Source organism: Rhopalosiphum padi, chromosome 2, assembly GCF_020882245.1.
Source record: "Rhopalosiphum padi isolate XX-2018 chromosome 2, ASM2088224v1, whole genome shotgun sequence".
Lineage (NCBI taxonomy): Eukaryota > Metazoa > Arthropoda > Insecta > Hemiptera > Aphididae > Rhopalosiphum > Rhopalosiphum padi.
Genome location: NC_083598.1, coordinates 42,344,065 through 42,357,282, shown reverse-complemented (window position 1 = coordinate 42,357,282; position 13,218 = coordinate 42,344,065). Strand labels below are relative to the sequence as shown.

The 13,218-nt window shown below is 25.3% G+C and overlaps 1 protein-coding gene across 4 annotated transcripts; it reads left to right on the top strand.

Annotated features, from left to right (window-relative positions):
• The first annotated feature begins 1,797 nt into the window (after nt 1–1,797).
• LOC132922471 (uncharacterized) lies at nt 1,798–12,596 on the top strand. 4 transcript variants are annotated; one of them, XM_060986014.1, is made up of 13 exons: nt 1,798–2,177; nt 3,282–3,397; nt 3,951–4,122; nt 4,228–4,445; nt 6,966–7,163; nt 7,247–7,455; nt 8,132–8,264; nt 9,017–9,235; nt 9,453–9,614; nt 9,674–9,804; nt 9,916–10,083; nt 11,131–11,287; nt 12,157–12,596. In XM_060986014.1, the coding sequence occupies exons 2-13, from the start codon at nt 3,286–3,288 to the stop codon at nt 12,342–12,344; spliced, it is 2,067 nt and encodes a 688-aa protein (XP_060841997.1). In that variant the 5' UTR covers nt 1,798–2,177; nt 3,282–3,285; the 3' UTR covers nt 12,345–12,596. The 4 variants fall into 4 exon arrangements, with proteins under 4 accessions (XP_060841997.1, XP_060842000.1, XP_060842001.1 ...); XM_060986017.1 differs by having other exon boundaries at nt 1,798–2,181; XM_060986018.1 differs by having other exon boundaries at nt 1,798–2,436.
• The last annotated feature ends 622 nt before the right edge of the window (nt 12,597–13,218 follow it).

Here is a 13,218-nt window from a genome sequence, read left to right as displayed (position 1 = left end):
AAATACATTTGCAATAAATTATATAGACAGATAAACGTGATATTTTAATTAATATTAGGTTAACCTAATCAAGTACAAAGTATCAAAAACTAAAACTTAATTTTAGCATGTATAATAAAAGATATAATTGAAACATATAAAATACATTCATTCAAAAAATGTTTTTCTTAGCACCATGGTGTTCTGTAGAATGACTCAGAAGATCATTATAACTAGGACCCGGATTCATATGAAAATGTATATTCATCTACAGCTCATCTAGAGTACTTTTGATTACAAATGTCGACGTTTCGTAATGTGTAGATTCTATGGTTAATTTTTTTTTGCATATTTTTGTATATTTGAATGAAAATGGATATTAATTAAATATTTTTGCATATTTTACAACTACAATAATACTAATCGGTATAATTCTACCTTTATTCAGTTAAACAGTCATATTTACGCCTGTGCAAATATCATCTGTTAATCGTAAATAAACCATTACAAAAATTATCGGTGAATGACAAAAAAAAAAATTTAATTTTCAAAAATTAGAATAAAGTATTATTTTTTTTTGTGATCCTACGATATTTTTTGACGTTTATATGTATTATGGCTGAGGTAATTTTATATAAATGTGTGTGATACGGAAAGGTTTACCATAACATCATGAGCAACCTGTAGGCCTATAACATAATATAAATGCCCGATTTATCCGTATGCAGTGGAAATACTTGTTTGCGCTTGCGGAATATTTGATGAAAAATGTATATATGAAAAAATAATAAAATAAAATAATTTATAATGAGTTGTAACATGTCAGGTAACATAATAATATTACCTTGGTTGAATTAAAAACTAACTTTTATTTGACAATTATTACAATTTGTATAGTCTTTAATGTAAGTTTAATTTTGTTTATAATTGTTTTCTTATGAAAAAAAAAAGATAAACCAGACTAATTGTCTTTTGTTCGTAATTATAATTATTTAATTGTTAATTTAAATTATCATAATAAATTTTATGTTTTAAAGAAAATTGTATTGATAATAGGGAAACTATAATTTATCACCAAAAAGGGAATGGAAAATTTTAAATCGCAACATTAACAATAATAATAAAATCAAGTACCTTAATCTCAATAAAAAATAGTAATGTTATAGCTTATAAATAACATAATTAAAATGTACAAATCGCCATTAATTAATGGTAAAAAAGTAACAACAAGCCATATGAAATGGAAATCGTATAAAGATAATTTATTTAGGCTTTAGTAAATATTGATAATGAACACCATAATAAATGTTAAAAGCCAACTAGGTCAGAAAAAGTCATTAATGGAATCGATTAAAACCCAACCCATGAATTACGATGAAAAAGAAAACAATAATTAGCGATTAGAGTTTTTAGCGAATATTCTGTGAATATACATCAACTGCAGAAAATGTTAAAAAATGAATTAAAAATATTATACCTTATCGAATACCGTAATCAAGAATGTAGTTGAAGTAAATAATAATTATATGAACGGAAATCCCGAACAGCATCCGAAATGCTGATGTATCAGAAAGTCTAATATCATGTATTTCGTTTAAGGTAATTATTAATCACGTGAGTATACCTGCGACGTGATGTTATAACTATAATGTATCAATTGAACTTTACAAACAATAATAATCAGAGACAAACTTAGAGGGGGGCTAGGAGGGCTGCAACAGGGGGGCCCCTGTTAATATTTAATTAATTAAATTGATGATATAAAATATGAATATTATTACAAAAATATATTTAGTAATATCTGCGTTTCAGCGGTTAATTCACATAATATAAAAAGTAATATTAACCATTTGTTTATCTACTGTAGTAGTATCACATTCGATTAATTTTTATCAATAACTTTATATTTATTTATCGATATAATAATATATTATACAACATTTTAGTTATTAACTTGTCTTATAAATCAATACCACAGCCCACAGGCTGTAAAAAGTTCGTACTATCAATAAAAAAACTTAATATTTGTTCGGTAGGCAATTTTACATTTTTTATAATATAAAAATATACCAGTTTGGCCGATACCGCGAGTCGCGAGGCTTAGCCCAGTTCATCGACTGCCTGGTCAACACCGTGTCATACTCGGAAATCCGAAATCAGTTTTGTTCCGTTGGTCTTCAGTGCAACACCGTTACAAAGTCTGTATGATTTTTTTTATATATTTAAATTGTTTAGAACTGTCGTGTTCAAGTTTTATTGACCGTCACTTCCGATGTGTGTATGAACCAGTGTTGTTCTTTCGCCGCCATGATATTTATATTTTTGTAATTTATATATACGCGTAACAGATTATAGTATTCGTATTACCTTCTGATTCTGATATTGCCTCCACCGTCGTCGGACTTCAAACACATTCATATTTCAATTACGTTAATTATTATCAAATTATACGTAAAGGTCGTAAAGTATAAGTAAATACATTATAAATTTGTAATACGTCGGCCAGTACCGACGCTATCGTCGCTGCCTCTATTATTAGAGACTTATTCGCATCACCTTCGTTTATTGTTATATGCATTATAATATAATGATTATTTATTATTCGAAAAATTATTTAATTATCGAATTTTGGTGACTCTAATTTATTTCAGAACTGATTTCCCCAGTGGTGCGAGTAATTGCAAGTTAACTAGGTTATAAAAGAGCACGATGGTGAAATAATACGTATTTATCTAAATTTTTAATTTTTTTTCATCTAAAAAAAAAATAATAATATGCAGGACAACAAAAATTGTATCACATTATATCAATTTAAATACCCAACACACCGAAAAAATAAAATTGGTTTTTTCTTATGTTTTTTTTTTTTTTTTTTTTGATTCTTCCAAGTATAAATTGAGGAATCGTTATAAATGTTATAATATTAAAAATGTCCAAATATGGTTCAAAAAGTAAAATATTTCGATGATTATTTCATAATATAGACAGAATTACAATATTTCTTCCATTTTTTGTTTTTTCCTGAATATTTTAAAATGTAGTGGACATTTTAATTTTAATACCCTCAGTTCCAACTACAACCAATTTGTTATTAAAATCTGCTTTAAAAGTTTTAAGTGTTGACATATTTTATTAACGTGTTTGTATAAATCAATACATAGTAAAATTCTAAAGTGGGGATATATGATTCTTTGAAACACAGAAACGTATCCTTAACTACACTTTTTAACTATTTAATTAAAATTATGTGTAATATTATGTTGTTTAGTATATCATATAAGTAATATTTTTTTTTATTTCAGATAAATGATCTATCATTTGATTTTAATACGAAAATTACCAATGAATGTTTTTATATTATTTTTATTGATCGCGAAATTGTACCATCAAGCTGATTCCAAAGACATAATATTAGAAGGTAATAACTGATTCACAGACATAAACTACACGTAAATTAATAATAATAGTGTATTAGTACATACATTTTACATTGATAATTTTGTTAGAAGTACAATGTATACAATTAAATCGATTTAACGGTTTATTTACATGCACTAGGTACAGTAGGTGTACGTAAATATTAATTTAATATTAAAAAATATTTCACAAAACAACTTAATTATTAAGGCTCGCAGTGCTTATAAACATTTTCCGTATGCCACTCTTTCTATACGATCATTGCACATACACACACATACGCACGCACACACATTCATACCGAACTATATAACAGAAACGGGATTTATCTAGCATACACGATAGTGACGATGTTAAATGCCATATGTTGCCTCGACATAATTTGCTTCTCGAGCACTACTTATATTAGTGAGTTACGCGTTAAAATACATATATTCGAATTATGTTATTATGATATTGTGTCCCCATGCTACATAAAATACAATATTATATCCATGTACGGCCATTTAGTTCATAGTATACGACACTAAACAGTTTTATTGTTTTCATTTTAGATGAAGAAGATGTTATTATTTCGGTATATTTTAAAAGTACATATGATTTAAATATAAAATGCGATTATTCAGGAGACTTTAAGACCAATAGTTTTGAATGGAAAAAGATTTACAACAATAATAGATGGACGAACGGAAAAAAGCAATTAAATGTATTTAGCAGATCACAATGGTACATAAGTCATAAATAATTATTTAAATAAAGAATAATTAAGAAAATGAATATTTAAATATCTAATATTTGCATATTATTATTGTATTTAACGGTTTTATATAGGTTGAAATTCGAAGATTTGAGTGATTTAGATTCAGGCCAATATTCTTGCAGTATAAAAAGTACGAACAGGACTGGTACGTTTTACGAAAAGCGTGGATTTGTTTTGGATATATCTTTAACCGAAGACAAAAACTCTAAAGTAACATTTCAAAAAGATTTCACAGAAAATGTACCGTTATTAGTTAACAGAACTCTACATCTTAGTTGTCCATTTAAGAGTAAGCAATACATTTATTAACAATACTTATTCATATAATGTATAATATATTATCCACACTCTTTGCTTTGCTACACTAAGCTGACGATAAGTAAAACTGTCTTAATATGTAATATTAGATTTCAACAATGATATAAAATTGTTTCCTGAGAACGATTTTATATAGCTATAATTTGCCTGGCTTAATCTTATATTCCGGCTGAAGTTATAAATGTAATGATTTTACAGTGATTTATTTTTTTTAGTTTTGTGACCATGATTTATATATTTGTAACCTCTGAGGGTGGTTTTTTGAAGCAATGGAAATAAATTTAATATTTTGTGTGATAAGTCAAAATTAAATACAATAAGCATTTTTTTGAATATGTACCTAATTAAACAAAAATGGTCACAAAATTATTTGTACTTCATATATTCAATATTGATTTCACACCAAAACTGAAAAATGTTCCTATATTTTCAATTTTATTCGCTTAAAGTCTAAAAAAACCTTAAAATACATTAAAAATATATGTTTTTTTTTTTTTTAAATGGATTGTTATTGATCTGTATGGTTATATAATGACGTATCATTGTATAGCAGTTTAAAGATAATAAATAAATAACGGCCTAGTTGACGCGCGCAGATAGCGAAAACATTTAATATAAATCATTCATCACTGATGAAAAGGACGATTCATATTGTAAGGTCGCGTAGAAACTCACATGTATCTATTGTTGTGATAATAAAGCCTAAGAATTGTGATTTCCTCGTATGGCATCAGAGATATGGATGGCCGAATAAGGGTCTCTGCTATCAAGGACAAAGCTAGTTTATTGGACGCAGATGTGTTTGATGAAGTTTCCAGCCATTCTAACAGGCATGACCATGTCGTCTTTTTCACCAGCATGTGCGCACTAAGTCATATCACCAATATCTAATCTTAATCGACAACTGAGTCTTCTTTTTTGTAACAAGATATATACAATATGCATGTTGTATTTATCTGGAATCACGTGTTTAAAGTTGTTTTTAATTAAATTACTATAAATATATAAATACAATTTATTACGAGTAAGATAAGGTGCAAGATTTTTATTTACTTCATATTATTATTATTATTATTTATAATAGATAGCAATTTTTTTTGTCAGAGTACTTGATCAAATTCTCGAGTACACGACCTCGAGTGCTCTCCAAATATCTGAAGGAAAGTAATAATGTAAATTGTATATTTGTATCTAGTAGGTAATTGTATTCTCTAGCACTTATAAGTGTAGGGAATAATCTCTTAGACCTGGCCATATTATTCATGGCTAATTTTTAGACTCCTTTAACTGTATACATAGTTATTTAAGATTAGAATATATGATTCAAGTATAATAACTATTCTTACAAATAATTATTGTGTGACAAATTTGACAAATTGAGTAGTTTGTGAAGATCTAGTAAAATACAATATTCCAAAGTTAAAGACCCATTAACGTTATAAAATAATAACAATAATCGTATATTATAAATCATAAAATAAGTATACATTTATTATTTTAGAGTATTTTTATATTTCATAATAAATATTATATGTCTGTATTCAAAACTGTTTATTGTATCATTGAAATTTGTGAAATAAATATAACTGTTAGTTGATAACTCAAAAAATTTTGATCACATCTATTTATATTTACTTAATTGCTACTTCAAAATATAGGTATATTTTGGTCAGAAAAACTTCAATGAATATCACTCAATCAATCAACTTCCAAAAAAATTGTATACAAAAACCACCTGTGCAACTTGATACTAATATTGTAATATTCAAATAATTTCGATCTGTTATTAGTTTTAAGTTCTATAATTCTATATAATGATAATATTATTTATTAATAATCAATAGTTTTTTTGAACAGATAATTATTAATTATTATTAGTGGTCAATTTGAATTTTTAAAATTTTAATTAACACATTTTATATGGAAATTGGGTAGAAAATCAAAATCAAAATAATTACATTATATGGAATTTTAAATACTCTAATTACATATGTTGCTTGAAACGCACAAGCCAAAACTTAAACAACTCATACATCATTACTTATAAAGTTTATAAAATGTTATTCGTTGTGTAAAGTTTATTTAAAAATTATTATTAAATATTATGATACAATAATTGAACTGACATGTGTCATTAAATTGTATTTGATTTATTAAGGTTTTAATACACTTCCCACGGCAACTACAAAAAGAAAATAATTTAAATCAAATAATGCAATAATTGTAGTCTTACATTTTATAGTCAAATTGTTACACTGAAATATCAAATTACCTATGTTAACTATTTAATTATATTGTGGTTTTATAATACCTATATTAATATTTCTATCATAAGTTTAAATAGGCAATACAATTAATAAATTAATATTGTAATATGATATTTAATGTTGTAATTTAGTGTTTTATATTGTCAGGAAATATAAGAGTTTCTGAGTCAGTATTAGTATTAGTATTGCTAGTATTAGTAATTAATAAATAATTTTAAATTCAGGTTCAAGTGATACAGTATTTTCATGGTATAAAGATGGCAACCTACTCGTTAAAAGAAAAGCAATACTTGATGGTATACAATTTATTGATAATTATTACACTTCAAAGTCGGTAAGATTATCGGATGCTGGAAATTATAAGTGCGTGGTGAAAAATAGTAAAGGTTCAATTCAATTTAAATTCAATGTTGGTGTTTATGGTAAAAAGGATTTATAAATAATTGAATAAATTACTAGTTTACTAGTTAATAACATATTACTAATAAATACGTTTCATTATCAGAGGATAAAAACAAATTGCCCCCTTCTCTCGATTACCCACAAGATTTGCTGTTAAAGACTGGAATGGTTGCCCAATTTAGTTGCAATGCTTTTGATTATCATCATGGATGGGCACTCAGATGGTACTATTCAAATGATACAAATCTAATGGATATGGACATAAAAAGTGTGGATTTCTCAAAATTTAAACAGTTGAAGAGTAACAATAAAGTGAGATTATTAATACTACTCGTATATTATTAAACTTGTATTCCATTTTAATTTAATTTTTGATAGCAAAGAAGTAAATATTCTTGAATTGTGATTTCTAAATTAATATTAATAGTTACAATCATAGGCGGAACTAGACATTTTCATTAGACTGGGCCACCCATGAGATAGAGTCATTTTGCACCTATCATACTAAAAGAAGCCTAACCTAACCTAACCCTGGAGTGCGATAGGGAACACCAATGGTTTTTATTACAATACAAATGTTATACATAAGTAATTATTGATGTTAAAAATCTAAAATTGTATCACTATTAATTTAAACTTAAATCTTATATTTGAAATACTGATACTAAATATATTTTAAACATTTCAACTATTCTATTTATTACGTACTATTAATTTCTTATTTTTTTTCGCGTTTATACCTTATACCTAATTTATTTTATTACATTTAAAATAATAATATATTCTTAGAAAGTTTAGTGTATACATCAATACGGAGCCAATTAGCCTAGGACATGGCCCAGTTGGCCCAAGCGGTAGTTCCACTTATGGTTACAACTTTAAATTATAAAATTGAAAAATATAATATCTTAGGATAAAGTGTATTTAATTATGTAAATATATCTAATTGATATAAAAATCGTTTATTTTGGTATATTGTATTGAACAGGTTACATTGGAAAATCACAAATTAATAATCGATTCCGTTACGATTCATGATGCTGGATGGTATATTTGTGTTGCACCAGGAATCCCTAATGATGTAATGGCTGAAGCTAGATTGGATTTGGAGAAAAAAATAGGTATGTCTAAGTACAGTAATATAATGTTTATAAAATATAACATATATTATGATGGCCCTAATAGGTATATTACCAAATAGTTTTAGTTGGACATATGATTATAAAAAAACAACTTTAAATAAAAAGTACTAAGATTTCTAAATAATCAGGATACCTTAACAAAAACAAAAATAATTATGCAACACTATAGTTTTTAAATAAAATCTAACTTTGCTTTTTTGTCAAAATTTTCTAAACTTATCTTATGGTTAGGTACTTTTATCAATTATTTTTAATGGCATTTCGAATTTTTATTTTTTATCTATTTATGGATATTTTAAATCTACATTTCTGACCAACGTTTTATAAAAATGTGTAAATAAGTCCGTTTGTGGATTTTAGGAATTAGTAAATTAGTATAGAAATAAATAACTCCTATATTATACACATATAAGTATAGGCGTATAGCTTATAACTAAGTCACATATAGCAACTTATAATTATGTCTATGCGGGTAGTTAAAATATGTTAATAAAAAGGGGCACTGTATAATTGTAAACTTGAAGCACCATATTTCTAAATATTCCCTAGTGTTTAACCCAATGTTTTTAGGTTTTCGCGGAGAAATATAAAATGTCTATACTACATTTTTCAGGTAAAATGTTTCAGTAAGGTTTTTATTGTTACTTGTACATTGTAATAACTAAATTAACTGTAAATGATAATTCCAATGTTTGGTTTTGTTTGATTAAGATTTGTTTATATGTTTATAGAAATGTGTCCGGCTCTAGAATCAGATAGCTTAGATATTAAATGTACTCTAAATGGTAAATATGCCAATTGTTCAAATCCTTCGCTACCCAAAACAATAGCTAAACCATTATGCAAGCCAACATATATTGTACCAAAAGGACAAAAAGCTACTCCAAATGAATTACTTTGTCAGTCTAATGGAATGTGGAATAATAATTTATATAATACGTGCATTCGAAGTAATTGTATTTTTATCATATGAACATAATATACACAAATATACACAATTTATGTGTATTTATTACTTAGTAAAATACATTAACTTATTGTCACTCTATCCAAATGCTTTAAGGTATAAATTTTATACAAATAAAATATAATCGTTAGGTGTAATGTAAATTGAATTATTAGTAGTATATATATATTGTACTTGTATCATTTCAAATATTATTTTAGACTGCGGTAGAATACATACCAAACACCAAGGAGGTAATGGTGAGAAAGCATTTATTGGAACAACGCCTTGGAATGTTATAATATATAAATTTAATGCAAGTACTTCCAAATATGAATTACAATGTGGAGGATCAATAATTACTCAAAATTTAGTAATTTCTGGTAAAACTTTGTATAATATTATATAAGAACGAATGAAAATTACCAAATTATATTTCTAGCGGCACATTGTTTTTGGAAAAAAGGTATGTCTAAAAATATAACAATAACTGATGGTAAATACAAAATCGCTGTTGGAAAATATGATAGAAATTTTACATTAATTCATAATAACTCTACTCAAATAGTGGATGTAAGTCATTGAAATTTTAAAAGTATAATCTTCGAATCTAATAATTATAATAATAATAATAATAATAATATGTATATGATCTGTATAATACAAATCAAAACAATTAAATAGGTGGAAATGGTTTATGTGGATGAAAAATATTATGGAGCTGAAGGTTTTTATACTCAAGATATAGCTGTTATTGTATTAGCAAAGAAAGTTTCTTTTAGTAATGTCGTTGAACCTGTTTGTATCGATTGGGATTATAAATACAATATAGAGAATGGAGCTCAAGGAAAGGTTAGTTGTATCATTATTGAATATTAATATTGTGGTTTATAGGCGCAATAGTCAACAAAATGTGGCATAAAAATATGGTTTCGTATTTCAAGTAGAGCTTATACTTCAGAAATTGACTATAAAAACACTTATCATCAAAAATGTAGAGTAGAATTTAATATAAGATGTAAAATATCAGCTTTTTGAAATTTATATCAGGTAATTATTTAAATATTTTAGCGATAAAAATTTAAATAATATGGACATTTACCATGAAACATAATATTGGATGATCGAAATAAGATATCATAAATCACAATTTATTCGATTTTGGGAAAATTGTCGTCCAAATTTGTGTGATAGGTGTTTACCATAAAACCATTTGGTAAGCCTCATTATTTTGAATTAAAAAAACCGTATTTTTTGGTAAAAAAAAGTTTAAATAGGTTTGACATGTTCTACATTCAAGCAGCGGTATCGAGAGATGCGCGCGATAACGACAGCACCATAAAAAGGTCATACATCACTCATAACAGCTTTTATATCATAGCCATGCATAGTTAATAAATACCCAAATAATTGTTGGTATGGAACTTATAATTTAGTTTAATTTTATGATTCTTATTCGTATAGTACTGTGTTTTACATAATTATGGAAAAGCTAACTAATATTATATTTTATTCTTAAGTGTAAATATACTTAAATATAAAACTAAAATTATGTTTAGTTATACGTTAAGCTATTTTACACCTTTTAAATTATGATTTATAAACACTGCATTTAATCTAACCAAATTTTGAGATAATATTTTGAATTACCTGATTACTGTTTAATACATACACATTTTAAATTATATACCTTTTATTGTAGTTGTTAAGAAAACACTGATGAAATACATACAATTGAATAATTGTTTACATATACAAATCATATAATAATAATATCGATTTTCAAAATTAAAAAATGTTAATTAGTCGAACTTTTTAATAATAATTATACTCATTACCAATTCATATTTAAAAATATATTAATATTAAACATTTAATAATAGTATTATACATTTACAGATTGTTATTTGGGAAAAAAAGTTAAATGGAACAATATCAAATCCTGTTTTATTAGAAGTATCTTTACCATATATTGACCTTAGTTCTTGTCGAAATATGTATAACATATTTGAAGTATTTCTGTTTGGTGATAAGTTTTGCGCCGGCTCTACATTGGGTAAATTAATATTTTTTTTTCTGTATATAGATTTATCAAATAAAATAAATTATACACAAATTACATCATTAATTGTTAAACTGCTGATCGAACTTAACTCCTAAATTTACTTGATGATTTCATAAAATAGCATAATTAAACATTTTTTTTAGCAACATATAATCACAATATGACTCAATATTCAATATAGATCTTTTATTTTATACAATTTTTTATAACAGCATAGTATATTATATGTTATATTAAATTTAGTATTAACTAGTTATTGGAAATATAATATAGTAACAATTAAATTACATAGGTACTTTACTTAGATTTAATCTATAAAGCTCTAACATTAAACATTTAGTAAAAAAATAAAATAAGACACATAATATCGATTTATTGATTGATTTGTTTTGTTCAGAAACCACAATCTATATTATTCATATATAATTTATGATTTTGAGTGGAGTGATGAATGTATTTGTTTTTCAATTATGTGTTTTTTTTGTCTGTTAAAATTTTTTGGACAATAAAAATAATTTTCAACTTTGGAGATGGTTTCTGCTAGCAAATACAATATGCTTTTACTTTTAAAAATAAATAAAAATTAAAGAAATTTTAAATAGGTACTCAAAGGTCAAAAGATAGGTTAATAATATTGTTATTATAATAAATCAACAACAGACCTATATTACTTATATTAACTGAACAATAGGTTTAGTATCAGGTCCACGTAACACTTTTACTATATATCACATTTTGAAAAAATGACTGGTAGGTACTTATATTATCATTTATAATTAATAATATAAATCCGTATTATAACTATTGCCTTACAATAGTCGTATGAGTCTGTCTTTTGTAGTATGAAAAAATATTTTTAGTTTCAGGTCATGGAATTAACAAAGGGGATAGTGGTTCAGGCTTAACTTTTTCACAATCTAGTTATCATTATTTAACTGGAATAGCGAGTCTGAAGAATCCAGAGAGTAATAATTCAGTCTCAGCTTTTACAGATCTTAGACCACACATTCATTGGATTCGCAAACTGTATGACACATATGTTTCATAATTTTTATTTATACAAGATACAATATTTTATTATAGACATAAATATTAAATTATTTAAATTATTTATTAATTGAACGGAATTATAGTTTTTATTTTGTAAATTGTTTATTTTTTAATTTAATTCTTCTTATTTTTTTTTTTTTTTTTTGTTAGAATTAATATTACCTAAATTTTAACATTATTTTAAATATTATTATTTTATTTTTATTTAGTATGGCTGTATCCTATGTACTTACATAAATTAATAGTGCATATTATGTTGCACCTTTTCCAATAAATATAAAATGTTCTATAATCATTATTGTATTTGGTTATTACTTGGCGTGCTATTTCATATTTTTTTCTAACCACTAACCACCTTTTGCCTGTGGAAAATAAAATGAAGTTTTATTAATATAAATTAAGTTCTTTACATTGAACTGAAATATACCAATAAAATTAACTGAGCATTACGATATTAGTATCAAGTTGCATGGGTAGTTTTTGTATACATGTTTTGCATGTTTTGTGTGTGGGGGGGCGTATTGGTTGATTGAGTGATTCATTAAAGTTTTTCTGACTAAAATATGGCATATAAAATGTATTATAACATATTGAATTATAATATATAATTATAAGTTAATATTATACACATAATTAAGGTAGTATACTTAAAACCTATATGACTTATATTTTATTTGCAACTTCTATTAATTTCATTAAAGTGGAATCATTTTGTTTCTCGTCGGTACAAACAAATGAAAAATGATAATACATATATTTCATGCATTCATAATAATAATAATTGTGAAAATCTCGTATGTTTACGCTTAAAGGTTGGCATAATAGCTGTTTTATTATTATTTTTGTTATTGTCACATAAGTGGTATTAATAT